The following is a 27,006-nucleotide window of genomic DNA, read 5'->3' as shown; positions in this document are numbered from 1 at the left end:
CTAACTGCTGTGGGTGACCCTGCAGTGACATCAGCAGTAAGTCCCCTAACTGCTGTGGGTGACCCTGCAGTGACATCAGCAGTAAGTCTGTCCTAACTGCTGTGGGTGACCCTGCAGTGACATCAGCAGTAAGTCTGTCCTAACTGCTGTGGGTGACCCTGCAGTGACATCAGCAGTAAGTCTCCTAACTGCTTTGGGTGACCCTGCAGGCATGCTGCATCACTGGGGTTGGCAAGGCAGGTACCTGCACTGCTTCCCAGGCTTCAGCTTGCATTTCTTCCCCTCTGGCTGGTTTGCATCGAAGCAGCACTCATCCTTACACTGGTCACTGTAGCCACAGTCACATTCTTCACCTTGCTCTACCATCCCATTTCCACATATAGGCTGGCCAGATTCTGAGGAAAGTTAACAGGACAAGATGAGCACTGTATACACACATTGATTTTCTTCAAAATTCACCAACTCAGGGCTGGAGAAATGGCTTGGTGATTTATTTAAGAGCACTTGCTGCTCTTCCTAAGGACCTGATTTCAGTTCCCAGCACCCAATGGAGCTCACAACTGTCTATAACTTAAGATCCAAGGAATCTGACATCATCTTCTGGCCTCCAAGGCAATCAGGCTCACATATAATGCAGACATACATGCAGGCAAAACACCATAAACATAAAAAAAAATAAAATAAAATTCACAAACTCTTTAGAGCTTTACCAAAAAGAAAAGGGAAACTCCAATGAGTAAGTAAGGCAAAAAACAGAATCTGAAAACCAGGAGACCTGTTTTTAGTAAGGGCAGTGCTACTAACCAACAATGCAACCTCAGCATATCACTCTTTTTGGGGGCCTCTGTTTCTGCACAGTGAAAGGACTGACTTCATGGGTCCTTCTTAGGTTCTTTACAGAACTAGTAACTTGCTATTTAGGCCACATCACAGTTGAGCTTTGCTGACTACATATGTATGTCATGCATATGCAAATAAAGTTAGTGTTTCTCAACCAGACGAAAGAGGAAAACCTGTCTGTTACAGAAAACTTCAAACATACAAGAAACTTCAGTCTATAGCTTGGCTTGTTTCTTGCCAGCTTTCCTTAACTTACATTATCCCTGTCTACCTTTTGCCTCAGGGCTTTTTTCTTTTCTTACTTCTGTAATCTTACTTTCACTCCTACTCTGTGGCTGGCTGTGTGGCTGGCCTCTGGAGTCCTCCTCCTTCTCTAGTTACTTCTTTCTTCTTCCCAGATTTTTTTCTTCTCTATATCCTCTCTGCCTGCCAGCCCAACCTATCCTTTCTCCTGCCTTGCTATTGGTCGTTCAGTTCTTTATTAGACCATCAGGTGTTTTACACAGGCACAGTAACACAGCTCCACAGAGTTAAACAAATGCAACATAAACAAAAGTAATACACCTTAAAATAATATTCTACAACAAAGATAAACAGCTAATAAGCTGTGAAGGAGTTCATCACTGTCACCAGAGGAATGAAAAATAAAACAAGGATGTGATGAACCTTGAAATACTATGTGGAGTTAAAAGTAAAATTCCATAAAAGGAAAAAGCTATAAATTTCATTTGTATGAAATCTTAAAACAGGCTAACCAATCTCTGGTTAAACAATCAGCAGCTGCTTCTAGGAGACTGACTGCAAAGTGGAATAAAGAACTTTTTGGACTGGCAGAAATGTTCTGATCTTCACAGCTGCTTGGTTTACATAGGTAACTGCCATTTGCCAAATTCACCAAATGGCGCACTTAAGACGTGCACTTTACACATCCCTGTTGACTGCAGTACTATCCACAACAGCCAAACTGTGGAACTAACTAATCTGGGTGTCCAACAAGGGGAATAGATGAAGAAACTTCACATATACACACTTCGGGTTTTAGTTTGTTTGTTTTTGTTTTTTGTTGTTGTTGGTTAATTAGAGACAGGATCTTGCTGGGTAGCTCTGGCTGGCCTGGAGCCTGCTTATATAGACCAGGCTGGCCTTGAACTCACAACCTTCCACCTGCCTCTGCCTCCCAACTGCTGGGATTAAAGGTGTGCACCATCACACCCATGTAGCACATACACAATGGAGATGGTTTCAGACATGAGGGGTACAGTTTTTTGTTGTCTGCAGGAAAACAGATGCAACTGGAGATAATCATATTTAGTGAATTAAGCCAATGTCACAAAGACAAGATTGTGCCGTCTTCTCATTTCTAGTTCCTAGCTTTTATACCAATCCATAAAATCATGTACACATATATAACAAGAAAGCAGAAGCAAAACTACCTAGGAGAGCAAGGGGAACAGGAGAACAAGAGGAGACAGGGAAAGGGAGGAGAGGAGGTATGTGGTGAGTACGCCCAATGTACAGTCAAATACACACACACACACACACACACACACACACACACACACACAATTCAGAGTGTACAATTCACCTAGGAAGGAAAGAGAGGGAGGGGGAAGAACCTTCAACAACACTGAACTCTAATGAGATATAAGCTAAAGTGTCTAGAAGTAAATTACTCTGCCACCTGCAACTTAGTTTCAAAGGGGCAAACAAACTCCTAAGTATTTGATAAAGCAAATACAGCAAAGTCTTAATGGGAAAACACAGGGGAAGATGTTCTTAGAGCAGATTCTTTCTTGTTTTCTGAATGTTTAAATATCAAGGGAAAGGCACTTCCACTTCACAAGCTAGATTCAATCCTCAGAACCCACATGGTGAAAGGAGAGAACTGACTCCAGCAAGTTGTCTTCTGACCTCCACATGCATTCCAAAGAGTGTGAAAAAAAGTTAATAATTAAAATATTGAGAACCATACATACCAACGAAGCAGTTGTTTCTCTTCTTCTCAAGCACTTGGCTTATGTTTCTAATACTGCAGAGTGAAAACTTGTTGTTGTTAAGTTTGTCCCCAGACGTTGCTCTTGCATACATGATGTAATTGCCATTTTCTTTTTGTCCTAAGTTCTTAGACTCTCCTGGTGTGCACTCTGTTCCAGAATCATGCTGCCAAATAGAATATGATGTTACATTAATAGGAAGTAAAACAGGGTTTCCAGGTCATCTGCTTAAGTAGAACTTTCTCATCAGAAGAACAGTGGAAGTCACATACTTTCCTTGAGGAAGGGTCTACCAACTGCCTCGGATGGTGAGTTACGATAACTACTTGCTTTGTCAGGGGCCACAGTTGCAGCACAGAAGGAAAACTGACGGTCTAAACATAAACTACCTTAGACTTTGTAATTAGGTACTAGAATTGAGCATACACCATCATAAAGACTATTGAAAAACAGCTTTTAAGGCTGGCAGTAATGATATGGATTACTTAGCAGTCATTAAAATACATGACAAATTACATGCTAAAACTGGTTCAGGAAAGCAGAGATGAAAACGAAACCCAAGACCAGTGCTGGGGAAGGCAGAGAGTAAGAACTCAAAGCAGGGGCAGCTTCCTCATGAGTCAGTGCAAAAGACAGCTGAGTAAAATGCTGACTGGAGACAGAAATACAAGTTTTACTTTTAAATGAAATTAAGAACTCAAGGCATGAGATCAAAACACTACTTTACAGAATAAATAGGAGACAGAGTTCTGCGTATGAGCACATGCACAGAAGTGGTTTTGGTTCCAGTAACTTACCCAGGTATTAGAGGCATCAGAAGAGCTGCCTGAATTTTCTCAAAGAAAACACACTTAGGAAGCTGGAATGAAGCAGCAGACCCCAGCAGCACCTGCTTTCCAGGTACACATGCACTGAAACAACCTAGGGTTTGGTTGATGCCTCAGTGGGTAAGAGCACTTGCTGTGCATGCAAGAAGACCTCTGTTCAAATCTCCAGGACCCACATAAAAAAGTCAGGCACAGGACCAGGGAGATGGCTCAGGGGGTAAAGGTGCTTGTCACTAAACTTGGCAACTTAAATTGATCCCCAGGACCCAAATGCAAGTAGCTATCCTCTGACTTCTACTCATGTGCTGTGGTACACAATCGAACACACACACACACACACACACACACACACACACACACACACACACACACACACACAAATAGATAAGTGCAATAACAATTTTAAGAAAAAATAAACAAAACCAGATATGGTCATGCTTATCTGTAACAACCCCATTGCTGGAATATAGAAACAGATACCAGAAGTTCACTAGATGATCAGTCTAGCCCAGATGGCAAGCTTCTAGCTGAGAGAGCTGTCTTAAGATATTAACACAAAGAGTGATTGAGGAAGACACCCACCATCCTCCTCTGACTTCTGCATGAACACACAAAGGTGCATACTCAATTGCATGTACCACACACACACACAATACTTTCAATATCACACTCACACACCTGAAGCAAACCTCACATACAATGTCCTCAAGTAATTAAGGTACTAATCATTACAAGGGGCAAAAATGTAAGGTACTAAAATGGCAATTGTATTTAGCTGAATCTTGGTTTGAATACCCAACAACCCCACTCTCTACAGACGAACAATAAATAACAAGTCACTTTAATTTTATATTTCCTCATCAGAGACCTCTATTCACATCTTACTCTTCCTGATACTGCCCTACTTTTCTCATGAGCCCAGATCCAGCCTCTAGCAACTACTTGCTCTGTACACAGTATTACCTTGCTTTACGTTTCTGCTCCTTACAATTCAATTTGGTTTCTGATTAAGTATGGTACTAGCAAGAGTTTCATCATTCAAATTTAGAAACAGCCGGGCGGTGGTGGCGCACGCCTTTAATCCCAGCACTCGGGAGGCAGAGCCAGGCGGATCTCTGTGAGTTCGAGGCCAGCCTGGGCTACCAAGTGAGTCCCAGAAAAGGCGCAAAGCTACACAGAGAAACCCTGTCTCGAAAAACCAAAAAAAAAAAAAAAAAAAAAAAAAATTTAGAAACAGAAAGAAAAAAAATTCCCAAACTACATAGCTCTTAATGTGACCATAGAATTACTTGCTACCTTTCAAAGAAATATTAGAGGACCCAGTTATACATAAAAGTACTAAAATATTCAAACCTATACAGATGAAACTTTGCCAGAGAGTTACATTCTTAAAAACAGCAAATTGTGACCTACCTGCCTAGTCTTATTTATTCAGGAATGGTATAAGAGATCTCACCAATGGCTATAGGAGGAGAAACGGGTTGTAAACAAGGATGCTTACTATTTGCCACTTCAGATACAGGGACAAAACTCGCAAACAAAGAAGTAAAAAGACCCCACTCCCCCAACACAGATATATACACAAAGGACTATCTTGACTGGAAGCCAAAGAATTCAGAGTGCAAATTAGGAGCAAAGTTTCACAAGTATACTACAACTTTAGTTAGAAAAGAAAACAAGAAAAACTACTTCCTAAGTTCCTAAGACACATCTGGTGGAACAGACTCTAATCCCTGAATTAAAGGAGCTGCGGCAGTGAGATCACGAGGTTGAGGTCAGCCTAGGGTACCCAGTGAGGACTTATCAAAGAAAAAGAAATAGAAGAAGAGGGTGGCAACACAGAAAGAAAGGAGCAAATATTCATAGAAAATTTAGAAAAAGATTTAAGAATATATAAAAAATTAATTATAATCTACTGATCACAACTATTGACATTTTGGTATATTCCTTATGATTATATTTGGCTTTATCACATCTTAATTTAAACTTTGCATCCTGTTATGAGTATAATGATTATGTATGTCTCAGTATACCAGTTTAAGTTAAGCACTGAAGAGCCTAAGGTTTTTAAATGGCTGCAGAGCATCCCATGGTAGCAGTTAAAAGCACTTGCTGCTCTTGCAGAAGACCTGGGCTCAGTACCCACATGGTAGCTCACAACCATCCGTAAACTCCAGTTCCAAGGGTTCTGACACCTTTTGCTCTGTAGACTCAAAGCACCCATGTGTACAGAGACATATACATACATATATATGTATGTATATATATATACATATACATACAGACAACACATGTATACATATAAAAATAATTTAAGAAAAGATTTCAAGGTAAGGTAGGTTGAAGCAGGAAATTCATCCCATTTGAAAGGTGAGAGGAGATGATGCAGGATATATATGTTCTGTTGGCCGAAGTTTCTCTCCCACCTGCCTGTTCCCAAATACCCAGCAGCCACTTTCCAAATAATTGACTCAGAGGCTTAATATTATTTACAAATGCTTGGCTAGTAGCTCAGGCTTATTACTAACTAGCTCTTACACTTAAATTAACCCATAATTCTTATCTATGTTTAGCCACATGGCTTAGTACATTTTCTCAGTGTGGCATTATCATCTTGATTCTTCTGCATCTGGCTGGTGACTCCTGACCCCATCCTACCTCTTCCCAGAATTCTCCTAGTCTGGTCGCCCACCTATACTTCCTGCCTAGCTACTGGTCAATCAGTGTTTTATTGAAGCAATTTGAGTGACACATCTTTACAGTGTCATTTACAAGAACATTATCCCACAGCATTTCCCCTTTTTTGTCTAATTAAAAAGGAAGGTTTTAATCTTAGTACAGTAAAACAAAAACAGTTATTAAGTAAGAATTACAGTATCCAATCAATTAGGATTTGTGCTACACCTGGTATCCAACTTTTGGGGCATGAAGTCATAAAAAAGCAACTTTCCTGTGGTTTTGCAGCTACTGGCACAGGCCAGAGCTCCACACAGCTAGATAGAGTCTCTACCCCCGCCAGCTAAGCTTTTGTTGTAGCCTATATGCAGCAAACTCCATAGGTTTTGGGCTCTAAAACCACAGGAGTTAGTCACTTTTGCACATTCCCCCATGCAGATGGCTGGCTCTTTGGCTTCTTCTCTTCCAGTGGGTTGTGGGCTCTCTCTGGCTACTACCGCATTAGGTAACTGCATCGAAACCCACTTGGGCTTCTACTGTTCTACACAGAAGCAGTCAGTCTCATATCTGAATCGTCATTGTCAGCAAATTTGGTGAGACAATTGGGAATTCTTAAAGGGAAGAATTAGTTAAAAGGGAGGTTTTTTTTCCCACATTAAAAAAAATAGGAAACATTTTAGGTCTCTGTTTGATAATACACTAGATGGTTTGAAAATGGAGCAATTAAAGAGAGGATAACTAATTTAGATGGGATTTACATAATGTCAACTATAAATATTATATGATTATTTTTATTTTATCATTAAAAAAGTTGGTCAAGTGCCAAAATAAAAGTTTTAGAAAAATTTGTTAAAGCAGATCATAGAGATTTTCAGACCCAGACAGAGGAATTTAAAGGAGAACCAATCTCAGCACTGTAATTATAAGGTTAGAGAGGAACAGCCTATGACTTTCAAACAGCCAATCTTAATTTATCCAGTAACCTTATAGGAACTGCCAAATGATAGACATCCCCAAGGTTGTGTAAGAGTGATAGTCTCGTATGGCATGCATTCACCTTTTTGTGAAGCAGATGTTAAACTCATGGTCAACTTGTAATAGAATTACCCCTCAAAACTGAAGAGATTTGGTTACAACAGTCTTGGAGGCTGGTCCTCAATTACAGTGGAGGACTTGGTGGAAAGATGAGGCTAAGACCACTGAACAAGAAGTAGGGCTAGAGGTATGGAGAGGGAGATTATGCTAATACAGAAAGGCAATCTTTATATGATGACTACACCCTGGCTTTATGCCACGCAGCAGCTTTGAATGCTTGGGACAGAACTGAAGAAAAGAAAATTGAGTCATTTACTAAAGTTATGCAGGGCCCAAAAGAAACCTTCACTGATTTCTTACAAAGATTGTCTTCAGCAGTAAATAGAATGATACCAAATTCAGAAGCTAGACAAATAATTATTGAATCTCTGGCTTTTGAAAATAGCACCCTTAGAGGAATGGATCTGAGATACAATTAATATTGAATCTCATGACCATGATGATGCTTAGATAGGAGAGGTGATTTCCAGAGGTTTGAAGAAAAATCGAAATGTCAAATGTTTCAACTGCAGTAAAGAAGGTTACCTAAACAGGGACTGTAAGCAGGGCATTCCTAGAAACAACATTTTTGCTAAAAATAATCTCAACAGAACGCCCCTCCCTTCTGGATTATGCAGAAGGTGTGGCAAAGACAGGCATTGGACTAATGAATGTAGATCAATAAGGGACAAAGTAACCCTTTGCCATTGGAAAATGCCTTGGGGGGGGGCCTCTCGCAGACTCCCATGTCAAATTCGGTTGAGTCATTTCCTGTCATCATAGAGGAAACTCCTTCCCAGAGCAATTAAAGAACTTAATGTGATCTGTGAAGTCTCCAAAAAGATGATGGGGCCCCACAATGACAATTCCGTATGGACTATGATAACACCATTAAGCTGACAAACACCACCCAAAGATCAGCTTTGGACTGCAAACTGCTTAGGACAATCTCAAGGTAGCTAGCTGAGATGATGCAGCCTCATAGACTACTCTATCCAGGTTGATAGAGATATCCTGCACTTTCCCATTATGCAGAGACTGGACAACAAATGATATAGCTATCTCTCCCAGGACTTGATAATTAACTCAATTTTTTCTTTTCAAGATCTCCTAAAGATGTCGTTGCCCCCAGACAGCAGGAAGTAAATTTAAGAATATAATGCCCACAATCCTAAGAGGTGCGTGGGTGGTTTTTGGTCATCCAATGGGTTATGGATATTTGTCATTGTTTAGGGTGGTTGGTTATAAGTTGTATTGGTAATGGTTGGGGGAAAAAGCTGAACAAAGGAGATTAGATTCAGGGTTCTTGTTTAAAAAAGAAAAAAAAAAGAAAAAAAAACGGGGATACAGATATGATAGGATAAAAGGGTAGATTATTGAATCTACTCTGAAAAGAAAAGAGGATATAGATATGATAAGATAAAAAGGTATATTATTGAATCTACTTTTAAAAAGCAACTACTAGTTTTAAATATTTTACATGGGATTGGATTTTTGGATATTGTATACAAATTTTGTATACTGATACAAATTTGAGACTAATTTTGTTAGACTATACTGTACATACATTTTTAATCTTGTTCAAGATACTGTACCTATTAAACTCATTTAACAATTTAATGCAAATTTCTAGCCCTTGAAAGTTATTATTACAAACTAATTAGGATATAAAGAAATGCAAACGAGTAGTCAGTCATTACAATCAAACTTGTAGTCATGTTAGGTATGTTATCAAGGTCAAAGAGATATATTTTAGGTAGTTAGGTGGTCTTCAAACATTTCAGAGATCTACAAAATATGGCATTTAAGATGTTTTAATAACATAGGTTCTTTTTTTTTTTTTAATGACAACGAGACATGTCTGCTCCTGGCAGCACCAATCTACTTCAAAGAAGATGATAGACACTGAAGAAACTCCACATGGAGTTTACTTTCTTTGTGGCAAATGTTAGCCACTAGGCAAGAAAGTGCCCTTGCCTCGACTGCTGATAGTATGCTTTACAATGGGACAAGCTGGACACAAAAGAAAAGACTGCCAAACTTTGCCAAGACAAGGTAGGACAGCCCTTCAGAATATCATACTTCACAGAGAAGTCAGTCAGATAATCTAAGCCTGTAGGCTGAAGATGGATGTCCCAAAGTTACAGAGGAACCTTGGGTGACTGTCCAGGCAGCCAGCTGTTTCTGTCATTTCTCACATTTTTCGGAAGTCACTTGTTTGCATTTCCTGTTTACTCAGGTAATATTATTTCCTTCTCGGGTCTCTGAGGGAGTTGAAGACTAGATAGTTATAGTTTTCCTTGGTTTACCAGACTTAGAAAAGAAACTCACTAAAGAGGTGTAAAGTGTATAAGGTTGAGAGACATCAAAAGATAGTTTTAGATGCTAACGCAAGTTAGGATAGAAATTACGTACTAGACTTTGGGCTCACCAAGATAGAATAGAAAATAGAGTATTTTCTCTGAATTTGTCAAATGCAAATGGACTAGACATTGTTGATGTATTTACTGCCTGCATATGTTGTATATAGTTATTGTACTTATTGTATAGTTTTTCTTATATTAGTTATAACTTTCTTTTTTATTTTAGACAAAAAAGGGGAACTGTGGTGATATTTTGTGTATGCTCTAACAAATAAAGCTTGCCTGAAGATCAGAGGGTAAAGCCAGCTACTAGTTAGCCATAGAGGCCAGGCAGTGGTGGCACACACCTTTAATCCCAGCACTTGGGATATTATGCCTTTACTCCCAGTACTTGGGAGGCACACATGCTTCTAATCCCAGCACTAGGTAAGTTGAGACAGGAAGTGATATGGCTGGGCCAAGAAAGGAATATAAGGTGGGAGGAGACAGGAACTCAGTTCTTTCAGGCTGAGGATTTTGTAAAGGTAAGAACTAGTGGCTGGCTTTGCTCTCTGATCTTCAGGTAAGCTTTATTTGTTAGAGCACACACAAAATATCACCACAACTTTGAACTGAATTATAACAAGGCCTAAATACAGGATGAGGAAACTTTACCAGCAGTATCATCACAAAGCAGGAGCAAAATCAGAGAAGCATGATTATAGCTAGATTTGCGCAAAGACAACTCTGGTAAAAGCAGAAATATATCAGACTTTTCATACTAAGAAGCAGGACCTTTCTCATTTGTGATTACAGCTTTCCATACAAAGCTTACAAAGCAGTTTACAAATGCACAATAAATATTTGGGATAATAAGAGTGAACATAAAGAATAATGTAAACCACCTGGAGAAAGTAACATTATATGGCACAGAGACATAGCAGGAGCGAAGCAGGCAGAAAGAGATTTCAGAGAAAGATGTCAAGGTGGACAGGTTTGGGAGTTTATGGTTCCAGCTCATCTATAAATCACTCAATAAATATTTATTAAGCATCTACCAGGTATATGTATAGTAGAATTAACAACATGCACAAAGAAAGGGTGTGGTTACGCATGGTAATGTCATTAAAAGTAGTCAAGTAGTAGAGGGAAAGGTTAACAAAGCAGACAAGGAACGAGAAACAAATTATCTATTAAACAATTCATAAAATATACAATAATGTTAATTTACTAAATGTAACTCATTGGCAGTCAGATAAAGATTAAGATGAGAAGTGCCATGAGTTTGAGGCCAGTCTGGTATACACAGAGAATTCCAGAACAGTCATGTCTACACAGTCTCTAAAAACAAATAATAATAATAAATAAATAAAAATTTTTTAAAAAGCCAGGCCCTGGGACACAGAAGAGAAAAGGTATTAGAAAGGTATGACAACATCTCTGGCAAGGCTTGCAATGGAGGGAGTTGTGAAGAAGGGGTGTTTCCTTGCACTTGAAATTGCAACTTTACCATCAGCATCAGTCCTCTGCTCATGTCTAATACTTCAAGAACTCCTCTGAAAATAACCTCTCAACTTCTGATGGAGACTTAGACAAGGAAAGTCTGAGACAATACATTTTACAAACTTGGAAAACTTAGAAGTGCCTTTTAAGATTTTAAACTACAAGTTCATGATATTTTTATTAGTTTACTTATTTTGGTGCTAGAAATTAAACCCTGGGCTTCATGGATGCTATATATATACTCTATATTGACCTACATCCTCAACACCAACAAATTATTCTTAAAATAATGAACAATTACATGTTTACAAATGATAAGGTCCAAGTAAGATGAATTTAGACAGTTATCAAGTGGAATTTTCCCAAACATGTACTTAATAAGCGCCAGCAAAAGCACACAGAATCTTTCATTATTTTCTATTTCTGAGTTAAATTGATGTTTCAGAGCACTTACAAATCATCAGAATGCACCAAGTGTTGCAGGGTACCAAAGACAGCTGTTATAAGTGCAATAATCACATTGTAGTTATATATGAAACCTTTTTTTCTAAAGCATGTAAGGATGTTTTAACTTAAACATCTTAGCAAAGAAAAAGAAAGGAATACAAAAAGTAGACAAGGCAAAACCTTGATAATTACTAACTGATTCAGGGGTCAGTAAATGAGCCCATATTACATATAAGCTGCTATTACATAGCCTAAAATAAGAAAGGCTTTCCATATTTGAAGAATTGAAAAAACAAACCATGGAACATAAGACAAAATGTTACCCCCAAAGCCTAACAAAAATGTCAAGTAGGCCCTTTGGGAAAAGCTTTCCTATTCCTGTTCTGCATGATGGGAACATGGCCTGTTATGCTATTTCTTCTTCTGTATATCAGGAATTTATCATAAGAAAATGTAAAGTATCAATCTATTTCCACAATAGAAAAATATGCTCAAGTAAATCACAATATTGCTATAACAGAAACAAAGCTAAAAGGCCATCATACAATTTACTAGACTAATAAAAGGAGACTCATTCAAAAGAAATTTGAGTGTAATAAGTGTTGGTGACTGTTTCAGAACCAGCAAATATAGATAGATAACCTTCTGTCTGAATAAGCCAGACTAAGCCATGCATGGTTGGTGCATGCCTATATTCACAGAACTTGGGAAGTAGGGACAGGAAGATCAAGAATTCAAGACTGCCTAGACGACATGAGGTAGCTATCTCAAAGCTGCCCTCCCACAAAGGAGCCAGATAAAATTCTGTGCTTTCACAGAATTATTTTCAGTATGGTCAATTACATCACTATGCTCTGGCATATTAACACTAAACATTCATATGTATATTACTTGTACCACAAAATATCACTGGAGACAAAATTCAGGCTAATCACTTTTTAAATTTTTTAATAAATAGGCAGTACTTACTGGAGATCCAAAGTTATGTCCAACTTCATGAGCAAAAGTAATATGAGAGACTTTGGGAGGCACATGAGAGCCATAGTTCTGAACAGTAATAATGCCAGTGTTCAATGACTTCTTCTTGCCATCTGAATACAATTTGCTTTTCTCACATATTCCTCCAGAGCTTCCTAATTCAGATTTTTAAAAAGTAATAAAGTAAAATAAAAAGACTAAATTAGTTATCCATTCCTCTGCAAAAAAACAGGTAAAAAGTAAATGAAATCATTATAGAGTTGAAACATTTATATTTTTCAATTTAAAATACAACTGGTACTTAAATGACTCAAATACTCCAAAGTTCCTGCAGTCCAAGATTTAAAAAAAAAATTTAAAATAAAATGTTAATAGTCCCTGCAAAGAAACCCTAGGATTGAGTACAATCCTTACATGTTTTTCAGCATCAAAAAGTCCTCAATATTTTGCTGCCATTAACATAGAAAAACATTTCTACTTCCTTTAAATTTGAGTAAGTCCACATTTATACTGAATCAAAGCTTATACCCCTTCATCTTTTAAAAGGAAAACTTATAAATTAAATAAAAGTTAAAATATCCTTAAGTACATTCTACAAAAGCCAATTCTACAAACAGTGATGAGCATTCAGCAGGGGATGGCAGTCCTCCGATACAATGCATCTGTCACGCATTCTTTTGGTGAAACACCAACCAAGTGACGTGGATTTAAGAAGAGATGAAAAAAAGAAGGGTGGAGAGAAGGTGGGAAGAAAGGAAGGGCAGAAAAGTAAATATGGAAGAATATGAGTATCTGATTTGCTAGAAGTTTACTGTACTAGTCACACAACTCTTCAGCAGCTGTGAAACTTAAAAAAAAAAAAAACCTGAATTGTGATTTTGCAATGTGCCCTGAATTCATTTTCAAATTTTAAAAGAAATTACTTAGAGTAAGCACAGTAACTTACTTTGGACCTTGTCTTTTCATTAACAAGAACTTTGGAGTTCAAGATCAAAATGACAATGCTTCCACAACCAAAGAAATTTACAAGAAATAAAAGAGAAAATAAATGAGAAAAATCAACCTAGCTGGTCCTTTGCCATCCTTTTCATCTCAGACTCCCACATGCAGTTATAGGCATATGTCACCAAGCTTATTCTTTCTTTTAATTAATTTTATAAACATTTTTAATGAGAAATTCTTCAGTCTACGTTCACATTTAAAAGAATGTAGCTCAGTGGCAGAGTACTTGTCTCAGGTGCCAAGGTCCTGGATTTGGTCCTTAGCATCACAAAAATTTACTATTTAAATAAAGAGCTTTTCCTATTTAGTATTATTTTTAAAGATTGATTTTAATTTTATATATGTGGGGGGTGGGTAGGTATGTGCATGTGTGTGGGTACTCACAGACGCCAAAAGAGGGTACCAAGTCCCCTAGAGTTAGAATTAAAAGGTGGTTGTTAGTCACCTGATTTGGGTGCTGGGAACTGAACTTGAGTCCTTTTCAAGAGTAGTAAATATTCTTAACACTGAGCCATCTGTACACTCTCTGTCTGTCTCTTTCTCTCTCATTTGGTATTTTAAAAGACAAAATCAAATGGATTAAGATATTCAGATAATCAAATTATTTCACTTTAGTTTCAACACACTAGAATAGAATAGAATTCTACTAAACCATTTAAAAAGTCTAATGTTTTAAATTCCTGAAAAAAACTTTAATAGAAGACAACTGGAAATAGAATTGCAAGAATGGCATGATTACAGCCAAGAATACTAGAGCATACCTGTAATCTTTGCATTCAAGAAACTGAAGCAAGAGAATCTTAAGTTCACAACTAGCCTATTAAGTAAAGACCTTGTTTTGTCCCCATACCCTCACAACAACAACAAAAACAAGCTATTGCTTTATTCCTATTAAACATATGGCAACAAACATAAATCTGGAAAACTGTTATGATTTAGCAAGCTGAAATCATAATGCACTTCATGGAAAGGGAAGGTGAGGACTAAGTCAAGTGCAGAGTTAGCCCACAAAGCACTGACAGCCTTCATGATGGTCTCTACACACACTCTTCCCTGTACAGAAAACAGAGAAAACAGGGAGCGATTTATGAATATTTGATCTTTTCTGTTCTTTTTCTAAAGGTTGCATCATTCCAGGAACTAGGAAATTAAACCTATGAGTAAGTACTCTGGAAGAATTATACACCACACATTAACTTTGAGCAAGTAGTAAATTAATATCCTGCCTCGGTGAAGACTTGCCATGTGAAACTAGTACAAAGTAACTCCTGTCAAATTTGAACCAGGCACACAAGCCTCCACACTGCACAACAGTTGAAAGAAAAAGAGTACATAGGCACATTTTTAATAACTCTAACATGTTTCTGTAGTTTTCAGGTCTAACTAATTTAAGGCAACATACATACAAGTGATCTTGAGATCTTTGAGAACATTCTTCTTAAATATAGTCCCTATGATTTATATATTGCTTAATCTCCTAAATAACTGCTCCAAGTCTTGAGTTTAATATAATTATAGACTAATAGCATACATTGGAGCAACTCAGATCACACAGGAAAAAATAAGATAATAAATTGTATTTTATAAATTATGGCATTTAAATACTGCAACTAGTTTTGACATGCCAGAAGGTCAATTAGAGACACATCTCACTTAGTTGACTGTAACTCAAGCTCAGTAACTGCTTTTACATTATGTAAGATTTTGCTGCAGAGTCATCAGAGAGAAATAAAACTTGTGAATAAAATGAGAAGAGTGAAATGTTTTTACTCAAATCAAAAGCAGTAAGTAACCTGAGCGAGCTACAGCCATGTTCACTTAACTGATAACACTGAGACAGGTTAACACAGGAAAGAACAAGCCAGAGAAATATATTTCAGAGGTGTATTAAAGAGGTTCAGCAAATGAAATGCAATTGAATGAAGGTGATAGCTATCTAACTTAAAGACTTTACTTGTAATCCTAGCACTAATTCTTGGGAACCTGCAACAAGGTCCCAAGTTCAACATAAATTCAAGTTCAGCCTGTGTACAGTGAGCCCTCCATCTCAAAATAGCATTTATTTTGTAACAAAACCATTGTATCAAATGGTAACAGGTTATCTGTTTAACCCTGAAGAAAACTGTATAGTAATCTTTCCTGAGTTTTGGACTGACTTTCTTCCCTGGTGCTGTAGATCAAACCCTAGGTCTTACACATGCTAAGCCAGTACTCTGCCACTGAGCCACTCCCCCGTATATCTCTGTTTGAGAACCAGGCTCCTTTCTGATGGTTCCACCTTTGGCAAGGCATAGTTTTAAGTGTGAATCTCCAAGTCAACTCAGTTCACTGGGAAGATACTGCTTTTGTTTTTGTTTTATCAAAGACACCTAAAGCAGCACTCTACTGCAAGAAAGCCTTAAGTAAGAAGTAGGGTACATGATGTCCTGGTTCCAGCACAAAAGAAAAAGAAGAGATTATTTGAAAAACAACAAAAGACTTAAAGACAAGAAACTTACTATTAATATATTTCAACCCTCATTTTCCTACATCAACTGTGTCAGCCAAGAGGCCTACAGCTCACAAACTACATACATACTCTGTGATAATTAACCATAAGGTAACATCTTCTCTACTACCATGTTTTTGACCAGTGAAATTACTTCAGAATTTAATAAATTAAATTTAGGGCAACTAAACAAAAGGATAATAATTAGGTGGTGGTGGCGCACATCTTTAATCCCAGCACTCAGGAGGCAGAGGCAGGCGGATCTCAGTGAGTTCGAGGCCAGCCTGGTCTCCAAAGCAAGTTCCAGGAAAGGAGCAAAGCTACACTGAGAAACCCTGTCTCACAAAAACAAAAAAAAAAAAAAAAAAAAAAAAAGGAATTAACAAAGATTACCTAGACCAAATAAAAATGAAAGATTAAGAAATACTAACAGACTATAAACTCAGTAAGTCAGCTATGAAGCATTATCTAAAAAGAAAAAGGTAACAACAAACACAATTAAGACATAAGCAAAAAGATGGAGTCTCAAAGGAAGGAGAGAAAATAAATTATAACATAAATTAATCTGATGCAAAGTAATTTACTGGACTGTATATATAAAAAGAAAGAAAAAAAAAAGTAGGCAAGAGCCCAGGGCTCTCAGTGCCTCTGCTATTCCCACAGAGCCTCAACAATTACTCTACATGATAATGCTGGAGCATAACAGAGTTCCTGCGTCCAGCTTCCTCTCTTAAGAAAGCAGAAAAGGCAGGCAGTAAAATGTAACCTCTACTGGGAAGTGGGAGCCATTATCCCGGGATAACCAGGTAGATTATATATGCAACACTCCTTGTAAAATCAAGTGCGTATCAAATTCAAAATTAGTTCAGTTAAGAGGACAAAACTGCTGGTGTTATTTCAAGGCAGGAACCCTGTATTAAGATAACTGAGACAAGAGAGAAAAGACTCCTTCCTTCCCTCACTCTCGCCTCTAATCTCTGCCTATCCTCTCTCTAAGAGCTTTTGGAAAAAGCCTTCTAAGACCCAGAGCAGGGGATTTAATAGTCAAATTAGAGAGTATTTTAGACCTGAAATAAAGGGGAAAGGTTATTAACACAGAAGGAAAAAGAGCAGAGAAGGGAGAAAAAAAAATGAAGATAAAGGTTGGGGGAAAAAAAGTCCTATTTTCCATTCTGACTATTCAATCTCCTATCATTATTCACGACAGGCCAAGGTAGAGTCCTGCTTCACCCACACAAAGAACCTAACAATAAAAACACTCTACCCAGTGTCATGCCAGCAAAATGAGTAGTACACAAAGTAATGGTCCAAATATCCCGAAATCTAGACATAAATACTAAGTGTCCCTAAGCCCCCACACTCCATCTAATCATAAGAAAATCATCTGACATCAGTATAGGACATCCTACAACCCAGCCAAACAGCACTCTTTAAAACCATTGCGGGGTGTGTGTGTGTGTGTGTGTATGTGTGTATGTGTGTGTGTGTGTAGGGCTCACCATAACATCTGCTTCATTTTTCTGTAACTCTAAAAACTGTTCTAAAGAAACAATAAAGCTTTGTTAAAAGGAAATTAAGCAGTTATGTATGTAAAAGGCAGGAAGGTATCTAAAGATTTCAAGAAAGTTGGTCAAGCTCCTGTAGTATCCACCTACTCCCACACTCCTTTTTTAAAAAAAATAAATTTATTCATTTATTTTATATCCTGACTGCAGTTTCCCCTCCCTCCTCTCCTCTCCCACCCCTCATTCCTTTCTTTTGGAGACAAGGTCTTACTAGGTAGTGAAGGCTGGCCTTGAACTCATGATTCCACCAGGATTACAGGCATTTTTTTAATGAACCACAGTCTGTAAATGAAAATGCGAAATGGTAGCAGGTTCCCAATCTGAAATAATCTTGTTTGCTCTGGAGGTATTTGGTGAGTAAGCTTTAGAGACAAAAATCTCACACTTAGTGTGCAGCAGTTTATCTGGAAGGCTTGTCCAACCAAGGACTGCTGAAACTAATACTAAGGGTTCCTGATTCAAAGGACCACAGGTGGAGCTTGTGAACCACAACATTCCTTCCCAGGTCTCAGGTGATGCAAGCATGGCTAGCTATGGTTCACAGGATGAGAACCATTTCTCACCTGAGACTATCTAGAAAATATGCAAAGAAAATCCAAATAAATACCCAAGCTTTTATAATACTAAGTAATAGGAAAAGGGAAATCATTAATTTTGTGAAAAAAATTTCAGCTATTTGAAGGGAAAAGAGAATAGAATTTATAAAATCTGAAACATCTTGGGAGAGAAAGAGCTGAACAACTTGTCACAATGCAAGGAACATGAAAAGAAGACGACCATAGACAAAGACTAAAACAATACTACAGGAGGACAAGCAGTCTGTGACATAAATCTGTACCTTAGTGATACATGAATCCAGTATATTTTACAACATGAGGAAAAAAAGCACCAAAAATACAAATAAGGGTATTATTGTTGGCTGCTTTAGAAAGAGCAAGAAATGCAAAATAAGACACACTACTTAAGAATATGAAATATAAAAAACAAATCATAAAATAAACTAAAGAATGAGAAAGATGTGCTTTATATCAGGTAAAGAAAAATCAATTTTTTTGGGGGGGGCATTTTTCGAGACAGGGTTTCACTGTGTGACCCTGGCTGTCCTGGAACTCACTCTGTAGACCAGGCTGGCCTCGAACTCACAGAGATCCACCTGCTTCTGCCACTTTAATGCGAGTGCTGGGATTAAAGGTGTGCGCCACCACCACCCTGCAGAAAAATCAGTTTTTAAATAGAAATGAGGCATCAGAAGCAGAAATCAGCTGGGTGGTGATGGTACATGCCTTTAATCCCAGAACTTGGGAGGCAGAGGCAGGCAAATCTTTGTGAGTTCAAGACTAGCATGGTCTACAGAGTGAGTTCTAGGACAGCCAGGGTCACACAGTGAAACCCTACCTCAAAAAACAAACCAAAAAAAAAAAAAAAAAAAAAAAAAAGGAAAGGAAGAAAGGAGAAATCACTGTTTGTGGCTTTTTTTTTTTTTTTTTTTTTTTGGTTTTTGGAGACAGGGTTTCTCTGTGTAGCTTTGCGCCTTTCCTGGAACTCACTTGGTAGCCCAGGCTGGCCTCGAACTCACAGAGATCTGCCTGGCTCTGCCTCCCGAGTGCTGGGATGTTTATGGCTTTAAAGTTTACAAACAACTCAGACTCCATACATCCAAACTCATATCCAAAGAATCTGAGGACCTTTCTACCCATCTTTCAGCGAGTAAATCTGAATTTGTCAACAACTCCCTCAAACCCACTGTAATGGGATGGGGACTACTCATCTCAACCGTCTCAATGATGGACCCCATCTCCATAGTGATCATGGATGATACCAACAGAGCCATATGTGGCACATGGCTTGCTGCATAGACTGCCTCTCAGGCAGCACATCTCTGCTGTAAAAATAAAGACCAGAGGAAATCAGATATGTTTTCTTTCTATCTGCTGCTTCTGACCAGAGTTTTTCTGTTCTTTCTCTCACTGCAGAACAGAAAAGACTATAAGTTTTTTTTTTGTTTTATTTGTTTGTTTTTTGTTTTGTTTCTCCTTTCGACAAAGTAAAAACAGAGTTTTGCCCTTTTGACTTTCTGGCCCTATTCCAAGCAGCAGGGGAATTTAGTAGCATTTAGCTTTTGTAGGAAAATGTAGGTTTCCCTTTTAGAGTGTCACAAGTACTACTTCTTCCCACAAAATTGTGTCAGCTTCTAGAAATCCCAAAATCAGGGTACTTCCCATATTCCTCTTTTGTTTTTAAATTTTTACTTATTTATTTCTTTACTTAGTTGAGACAGGGTCTCCCTATGCAGTATAGGATGGCTTTGAACTTACCTTCCCAAACTTCCTGAATCAGCCTAAGAGCTGAGATTACATGTGTGTATACCACAAGGTCAACTCATACATTTTTTTTAAAAAATAAAAAGCTGCTTCATCTATTCCACCATTTGCATTGTTGTGCATCTGGTCTTTTTTTTTTTTTTTTTGAGACAGGGTTTCTCTGTGTAGTTTTGGTGCCTGTCCTGGATCTCACTCTCTAGACCAGGCTGGCCTCGAACTCAACGGAGATCCACCTGGCTCTGCCTCCCGAGTGCTGGGGATTAAAGGTATGCGCCACCGCTGCCCAGCTGTGCATCTGGTCTTAACTCAGGTTATATGAATTAAAGTCCTGTATAGGCACTGTTTTCTCCTACACTTAGTAAAACCTAATCTTCCCCCAAAGTTGCTTTTCCTTCGGAGTATTAAGACATTATCACACAATTTACCTGAAGGTGCTCCAACCCATGCCAGACCAAGAACACCATCATCAAAATCCCGGTCTGTGAAGACATAGGCCAAGCAGTAGTCATCATGATTCTGCTCAGAATTCAACTCCAGGAACTTCTCCACACCAATATTTGGGAAACGGAAAGGATTTGTAGGGTCCTTTTCATCAGAGGTGGTATTGATCTAAAATCCAAAACAGTAATTTAAATAAGTAATTACTATTGGTTGTTTCCTACCCACCTCCTCCCACATAGACCTGGACAACACTCTTGTGGGTTCTAGAGAACTACACACAGTCCTGAACTGGCCACAGAAACCATAAACACACAAACGAAAAGAACAAAAGGAAAGCAGGGCAGGGAAAATGAAATTGAAGATCGTAAATTTCCCAGCAAGGATCTGCCAGATTCCTAAACAGAAGCCATAGAGAAAAGACACTGTACCTAAGTTCTAGTAAAGGAAGTATGGTTTCTCAAACTCAACTGTCTCAGCAGGTCTCGTTATGGGAGCTCTACAAATGCGGACAAGTATAAAGATACAAAAACCTCATCACCAGCTAATAACTAGAACATGAAATAAGTATGGAGTCCAAGACAAAGTCTGCCAGATTTTCCTGATTCTTCTTGCACGTGAGTTAAACCCAACTAACTTCTTGATTCATTGTTTTCTTGGATATATGTAAGAATTTTGAATTCTACTTTCAACTTCTCTTACTGTTTTAAACTGTTTCTGCAAATCTTTTATCTAATACTTAGCTACTGCTCTCCTCCACATTCCCTCCTTCCTAATCTGAAGAACAATCAACACCAAACTTTTACTAAACAACACTTTCAAGTATCAACCTTGCTTCTTCCACCGATGCCCACTATCCTCCTGCATCCTAGAGCAGTTCGCTTTCCTAGGAAATCACACCACAAACTGGGTAATAGATCTTAGAAAAGATCTATATGAAAGTAAATGTTTTTCTAGAAGGCAAACTCAGTCTGAAAGGTCAGCTATAACTGATACAGTGAGAATTACAGTTTCTTAGGATCTACACCCTCCAGAAACCAAGAGGCTCAGAGGCAGGATTAAACGCCACTGTGAACAATGATCTAAGGACACACTTCAGAACTTCCGGTTTAAGTATCAATTAACTGTACACAGTTAGTTGTCGTCATTTAATACAAAACTATGAAAAATCAGGTAAGTATATATTATAACAACCCATGCATGAAGGCATAAAAATGCCTTTATCCACTTCATATAGAAATAATTTTCTGACATTTGTTATACTAGCTATAACTAAAAACTGCATCTAAATTTTAGTCAGCTATATTAAAAATAGGTAGTTAATATTTAAGTACTGATTTAAACTAAAATGATAATCTCAGTTATGATCTTCCAAGCTACCATATTCTTACTGATACAATCATTTTACTAAACTCTACCTTTCCCCCAAAGTTGTTAGATATTCACTATTTTCTATTATGTTACATTTTATTGCTTTGCCAGTAAAACCAATGCTCAAACTATTTTCCACATTTACTTGCACATTTAAGGATTTCTAGTGATTATAAGTGACTCATATAATATAAACCATATTGCACCTTGAGATAAACCAATGCAAAATCTAATTACACTACCTTTCAAAGTAAGGAATACCTTCAGCTGTTTTTAGATAAACTCTATATATACTAAAAATGTCTAGTATATATAGTTATCAAGTCATTTTAAGAAAAATATGAAAATATAAAGAAACCTTATGGTAAAAATTTTTATAAGAGGGTAAATTTTTTAAAACCCAGGTATATCCATTTAAAAATTAGAAACTTAAAAGATATGCACATATATTTAAGAAATTCAGAAAATTCTTTACTTAGCCTAATTTATCAGTGATTCAATATTTATCTGCATATAAACTGGAACAGTAATTTTCCCAAGCAATAAAATACAACAATAGAAAACAATGAATATCTAACAACTTTTGGGGAAAGGTAGAGTTTAGTAAAATTACTGGTACTCTGAAGATAATGTGTGTATCAGTGAAGAATATGGCAGCTTAGAGGACTGTAACTGAGATTATCATTTTAGTTAAAATCAGTAACACTTAAATATTAACTACCCATTTTTAATATACCTAATATTTAGATTCAATTTTAGCTATCACCAGTATAACAGAAATGACAAGAAATTACATTCAGTACCCTGTGGTTCTGTACAATAGGTTTTGAGAGTTACAAATGATGTTACCACAGAAGAGGATTCCATAGCCAAATTTAGAGGAACAGTTTTATTTCTTAGAAGACTTCTCAAAACCTGACACATGACATTGTAAGCTGTAAATTTTCAAGACCCTAAGTGTTTCTCCAACTTCTAATTTTATTTAAACACTGTATTTATTTTTCCTCTGTCCTAGAGTAAACAAAAGGGACACACCCAAAACAACCATGCACAAGGCAAACCTTAAAAAACTAGTAATAAAAAAGGGGGGAGTTAGAACCATGTTTATCAGACCAAAGCAGTACTGTTACCTCTATTGCAGTATAGATTAAGCCTTGCAGATTTGAGTCTTGCAGTGGTATGTGTATATGTTCATGTGGAGGTCAGAGGTTGACACTGGGCGTCTTCCTCTAATGCTCTCCACTTTATTTTTGAGACACAGTTGCTGTGGGATGGTCTGTATGTCAAATGTGTTGCTGATTGGTCAATAAATAAATCACTGATTGGTCAGTGGCCAGGCAGGAAGTATAGGCAGGACAAGGAGGAGAAAAAACTGGGAAGTGGAAGGCTGAGTCAGAGACACTGCCAGCCGCCATCAGGACAAGGAAGATGTAAAGTACCAGTAAGCCACAAGCCACGTGGCAAGGTATAGATTAATAAAAATGGATTAATTTAAGCTGTAAGAACAGTTAGCAAGAAGCCTGCCACGGCCATACAGTTTGTAACCAATATAAGTCTCTGTGTTTACTTGGTTGGGTCTGAGCGGCTCTGGGACTGGCGGCTGAGAGAGATTTGTCCTGACTGTGGACCAGGCAGGAAAACTCTAGCTACACACAGTTGCTCCCTGAACCTGGGGCTCATCAAATCGACTATCCAATGAGCAATTCAGGGATCAGCTTATCTCTGTTCTCCCAGTACTGAAGTTATGAATACATGGGGCCACAACTGGCTTTTACATGGGTTGAGGATCCAAACTCAGGTTCTTTATGGCAGAAACTTTACCAACTGAACAATCTCCCGAGACTCCTAAATTTGTTTCTTAAATCATAAACTGTGTGTGTGTGTCTGTGTGTATGTGCATGCGTGCCAAAAGTAAGAGAAGCAACAAGAGTAGATATGGTAGATACGATTTAAATTATGTTTACTATGTTATTTCATGTATAAAGATCAAGTAAAAAGCAAGTATTTTCTTTCTTTGTAAACTTGATCCTTACTATTTTTTTTAATTTTAAGATTTATTTATTTTTGTTTTATGTGTGTTTTGCCTTCATGTATGTAAACGCATCACATGCATGTAGGTAGGTGCCCACGGAGGCCAGAAAAGGGTATTGGATTCTCTGGAACCGGAGTTATAGACAGTTTTTGAGCTGCCATGTGGGTGCTGGGAACAAAACCCAGGTCCTCTGAAAGAGCATGAGTGCTTTTAACTGTTGAGCCCATCTCTCCAGCACCCGCATTACTTTTTAAAATGTCTTTACTGGAGTTCCTTACTCTTATGCGTTTCACCATGAAACTGATGTTACGGATTCCGGAGAAGTCTGTAGTCTGGTAAATTGTATCAATCGCTTTAACATGACTGGATATCTAGTAATTAAAAAAGAACAAAACATTTTAGAGGCATTGTTAAATTATGAAAAAGATTATTAATTTTTCCTTGTAACACCAAGAACTATGCTATACATTTAAATTTTAAAATGTGTATACTATGTGTTGAACAGAATGGAAAAGATGAGTGAGCTAGGGCAGAGTGGATATTCTGTTTTTCCCAGGCTCTGGCCAATCGACCAACCAATGAATCAATCAGTTAAGTGCACCCCCTACTTCAGTCCTATTAAAAACTGCTTCATCAATCCAGCTTGCAGAGTCCCATGTCCCCTCCTTTGTACTCACCTTAATGCCTGGAATGTCTTTATTTGTCCTTAAAACTCAAACACTTTCTACAACAATCTAACATTATCAGGACATGCATTCCTTTCTCAATAGTCCTTCTGTTGCTGCACTGGCACAAATTCCAAAAGATTTGTTGATTACTTTCTATGTACTAGGCACTGTTTCAGGGGCTGGGGATTAACTGGTAATGAAATAGAGAAGGTCTCTATAAGTTAATAAAGGTTTACTATAACAAGGTATATAGGAGGGAGATAATCTGAATATAAAAAGGGTATTACATCTACTTAAATTCTAAAAGGAAATAAATTTAATGAAAGATCTCAAAGAGGTGTCTGTTTACTTAGCTGACTCCCACCTAAGCACTGGCTCTGACCACTCTGCACACAACCTTCCAACTCATCTACAAAATAGCACCCTGGCTACCACTTAAGTGAAAATATGTATATATACTTCCAAAATGTGTTGGGAAGGCACAGAAGATGGTCAAAAAGTAGCATTAATGAAAACATTTCAAAAGCAGTCTATACCAATAAACACTCTAGGGAACAGGAAGGCAGGACTAAAGGGTCCATCCTAAACTCACATGCCTGGCCTCAGTGCTCCCAATGCCTAATCCAGTTTTCTCACTATTCCTGTTCCACTCTCATCTGTAGGGATTCAGGTAGTTCTCCAGGCATGATTACATATGCTTTAAAGGAGTTCCTCCCTCTTTACCTTTGAGTTTCCCTTCTCTAACCATTTCTACTTCCTCAAATGGTGACTCCTCCTTAAAGGGTCCCTTTTCTTCATGACTGTAGTCCTTAGTGAATGTTCAAGAGCACTTTCTCTTCAAAAAATACAGTGCACATTTAAGAATACCCGCGTCCCTCTTCGCTTACACTGTCTCTCTACAGAGCTGTCCCCTGCCCTTTGAATGTTCTCATTGCTCCCCATTTTCTCACTATCCTCCAACTATAGCTTACTGTATTCTTCTATTTTTCAGACTTCTTAAACTTTCACTGTCTATTCCCACCACCAAAATGCAATCACCAGCTACACCACAGCACCCCATCTTCTCCGTCTCAAATCCTTTGAGTCAAAAATAAATTTAACAAACTTTATCTAGTTATCTTCAACATAAAAAGACATTTTAAAGGGTACCCTCAAACATTTCTATTTTCATAAGGATTAATAGACATTACCATAGGTAGTGTGGTAGAGCAAACCTGTAATCCCAGCACACTTAGGAGCTGAAACAGGAGGATTACCATGACTTCAAGGACAGCCTCAGCACAAACTGAATTCAAGCCATCCTGGGCCAGAAAGTAAGACTTGTTCTCATGGGGAAAGGCAGGGAAAAACTATAAATAATAATTTTACTTGGAAAATGCTAAGTAAGTACAATGAGACACAAAACAGAAATTATACATTTCTTATTGGAAAAATTCCTATTCTCTCTTTCAAATGCAAAATGAAGATGGAATTGTTTTCAAAGGTAAGTTTCGTACTTTTGTCTACCATGCATGAGGCCAGCCCCAAGTCCAAAACACTTTCCTTTCAAAACAAAACAAATAATAACAAAAGCCTAAGTTCAGTGTCATCAGCAACTTTAGGAAATTATTCCCTTTATCTCTCTTCTGACTAGCAATCCAAAATCTAAAATGGTCTTTCCATGTCCTCTGCACTTAGTTTACAGATTCCCCATGGCACAAGTGAAACTGTATAATTTCTTTCGCTTTTATATAAGAAAACAGTAGGAGAACTCATAACGTGGTGAGTAACTTAAATACCTGGGCAATCACAGCTTCTCGTGTTCCATAGTATTTAAAGAACAGGTGATCTGTCTGGATATAGAGCTGACAAGTGTTTCTTTCAGCCAGAGTTGTGCGCTTTTTCCTCAGGAGCTCGGGACCAATACTAGCAGCATGCTCCTCTTGACGTGCCTGTATGTCAAAGAGTCACTTCTGGTAAGTAGCCTGTTTCACAATTATTGATTTTTATAGTTTAGAACACACATGTTGGACAATTTCATATCATGTTACTATGTAATACTGCAAGTACTGCTAAAGCCATTAGTATAACAGGGGCCACTAGAAGTTAGCAAGAAAGGCAGGAATGTGAGGGGTAGCTAGTGGACACCAAAACCTAGAAGAGGAGGAGTGCCATGCTCTGGTATTGTATGGCTACGTAGGGCAACTCTGCTCTACTGCAGCTAATGACAAACTACCAAACAAAAGAGATTGAGAATTCCTAACACACACAAAAAGTAGTTAAACCCAAGGAGATGGAAATAATGAGGGCTCTGATTATCACACACACACACACACACACACACACACACACACACACACACACACACACAATAAATATGTACAAATATGCCACTTATATTTTGTAATATTTAGAAATTATGCATAAATATCACTTTTGTCCATAATAGTCTCAACATAGA

General features: G+C 37.8%; 1 protein-coding gene across 3 annotated transcripts in view; it reads right to left on the bottom strand.

Moving 5' to 3' along the window:
* Adam10 (ADAM metallopeptidase domain 10) overlaps nt 1-27,006 on the bottom strand; it is a 111,773-nt gene that overhangs the window by 11,827 nt on the left and 72,940 nt on the right. For all 3 annotated transcript variants that reach the window (XM_052713698.1, XM_052713705.1, XM_052713713.1), the window contains 6 exons: nt 26,345-26,497; nt 24,177-24,269; nt 20,483-20,666; nt 12,673-12,836; nt 2,817-3,000; nt 245-395 (listed from right to left, as the gene is read on the bottom strand). In XM_052713698.1, the coding sequence (XP_052569658.1) occupies nt 245-395; nt 2,817-3,000; nt 12,673-12,836; nt 20,483-20,666; nt 24,177-24,269; nt 26,345-26,497 (929 nt within the window). The remainder of the gene's footprint in view (nt 1-244; nt 396-2,816; nt 3,001-12,672; nt 12,837-20,482; nt 20,667-24,176; nt 24,270-26,344; nt 26,498-27,006) is intronic.

Source organism: Peromyscus californicus, unplaced genomic scaffold (genome assembly GCF_007827085.1).
Source record: "Peromyscus californicus insignis strain IS unplaced genomic scaffold, ASM782708v3 Scaffold_11__1_contigs__length_118956290, whole genome shotgun sequence".
Classification (NCBI taxonomy): Eukaryota; Metazoa; Chordata; class Mammalia; order Rodentia; family Cricetidae; genus Peromyscus; species Peromyscus californicus.
The sequence above is the reverse complement of the archived record's forward strand: the minus strand, read 5'-3'. Positions and strand labels throughout refer to the sequence as shown.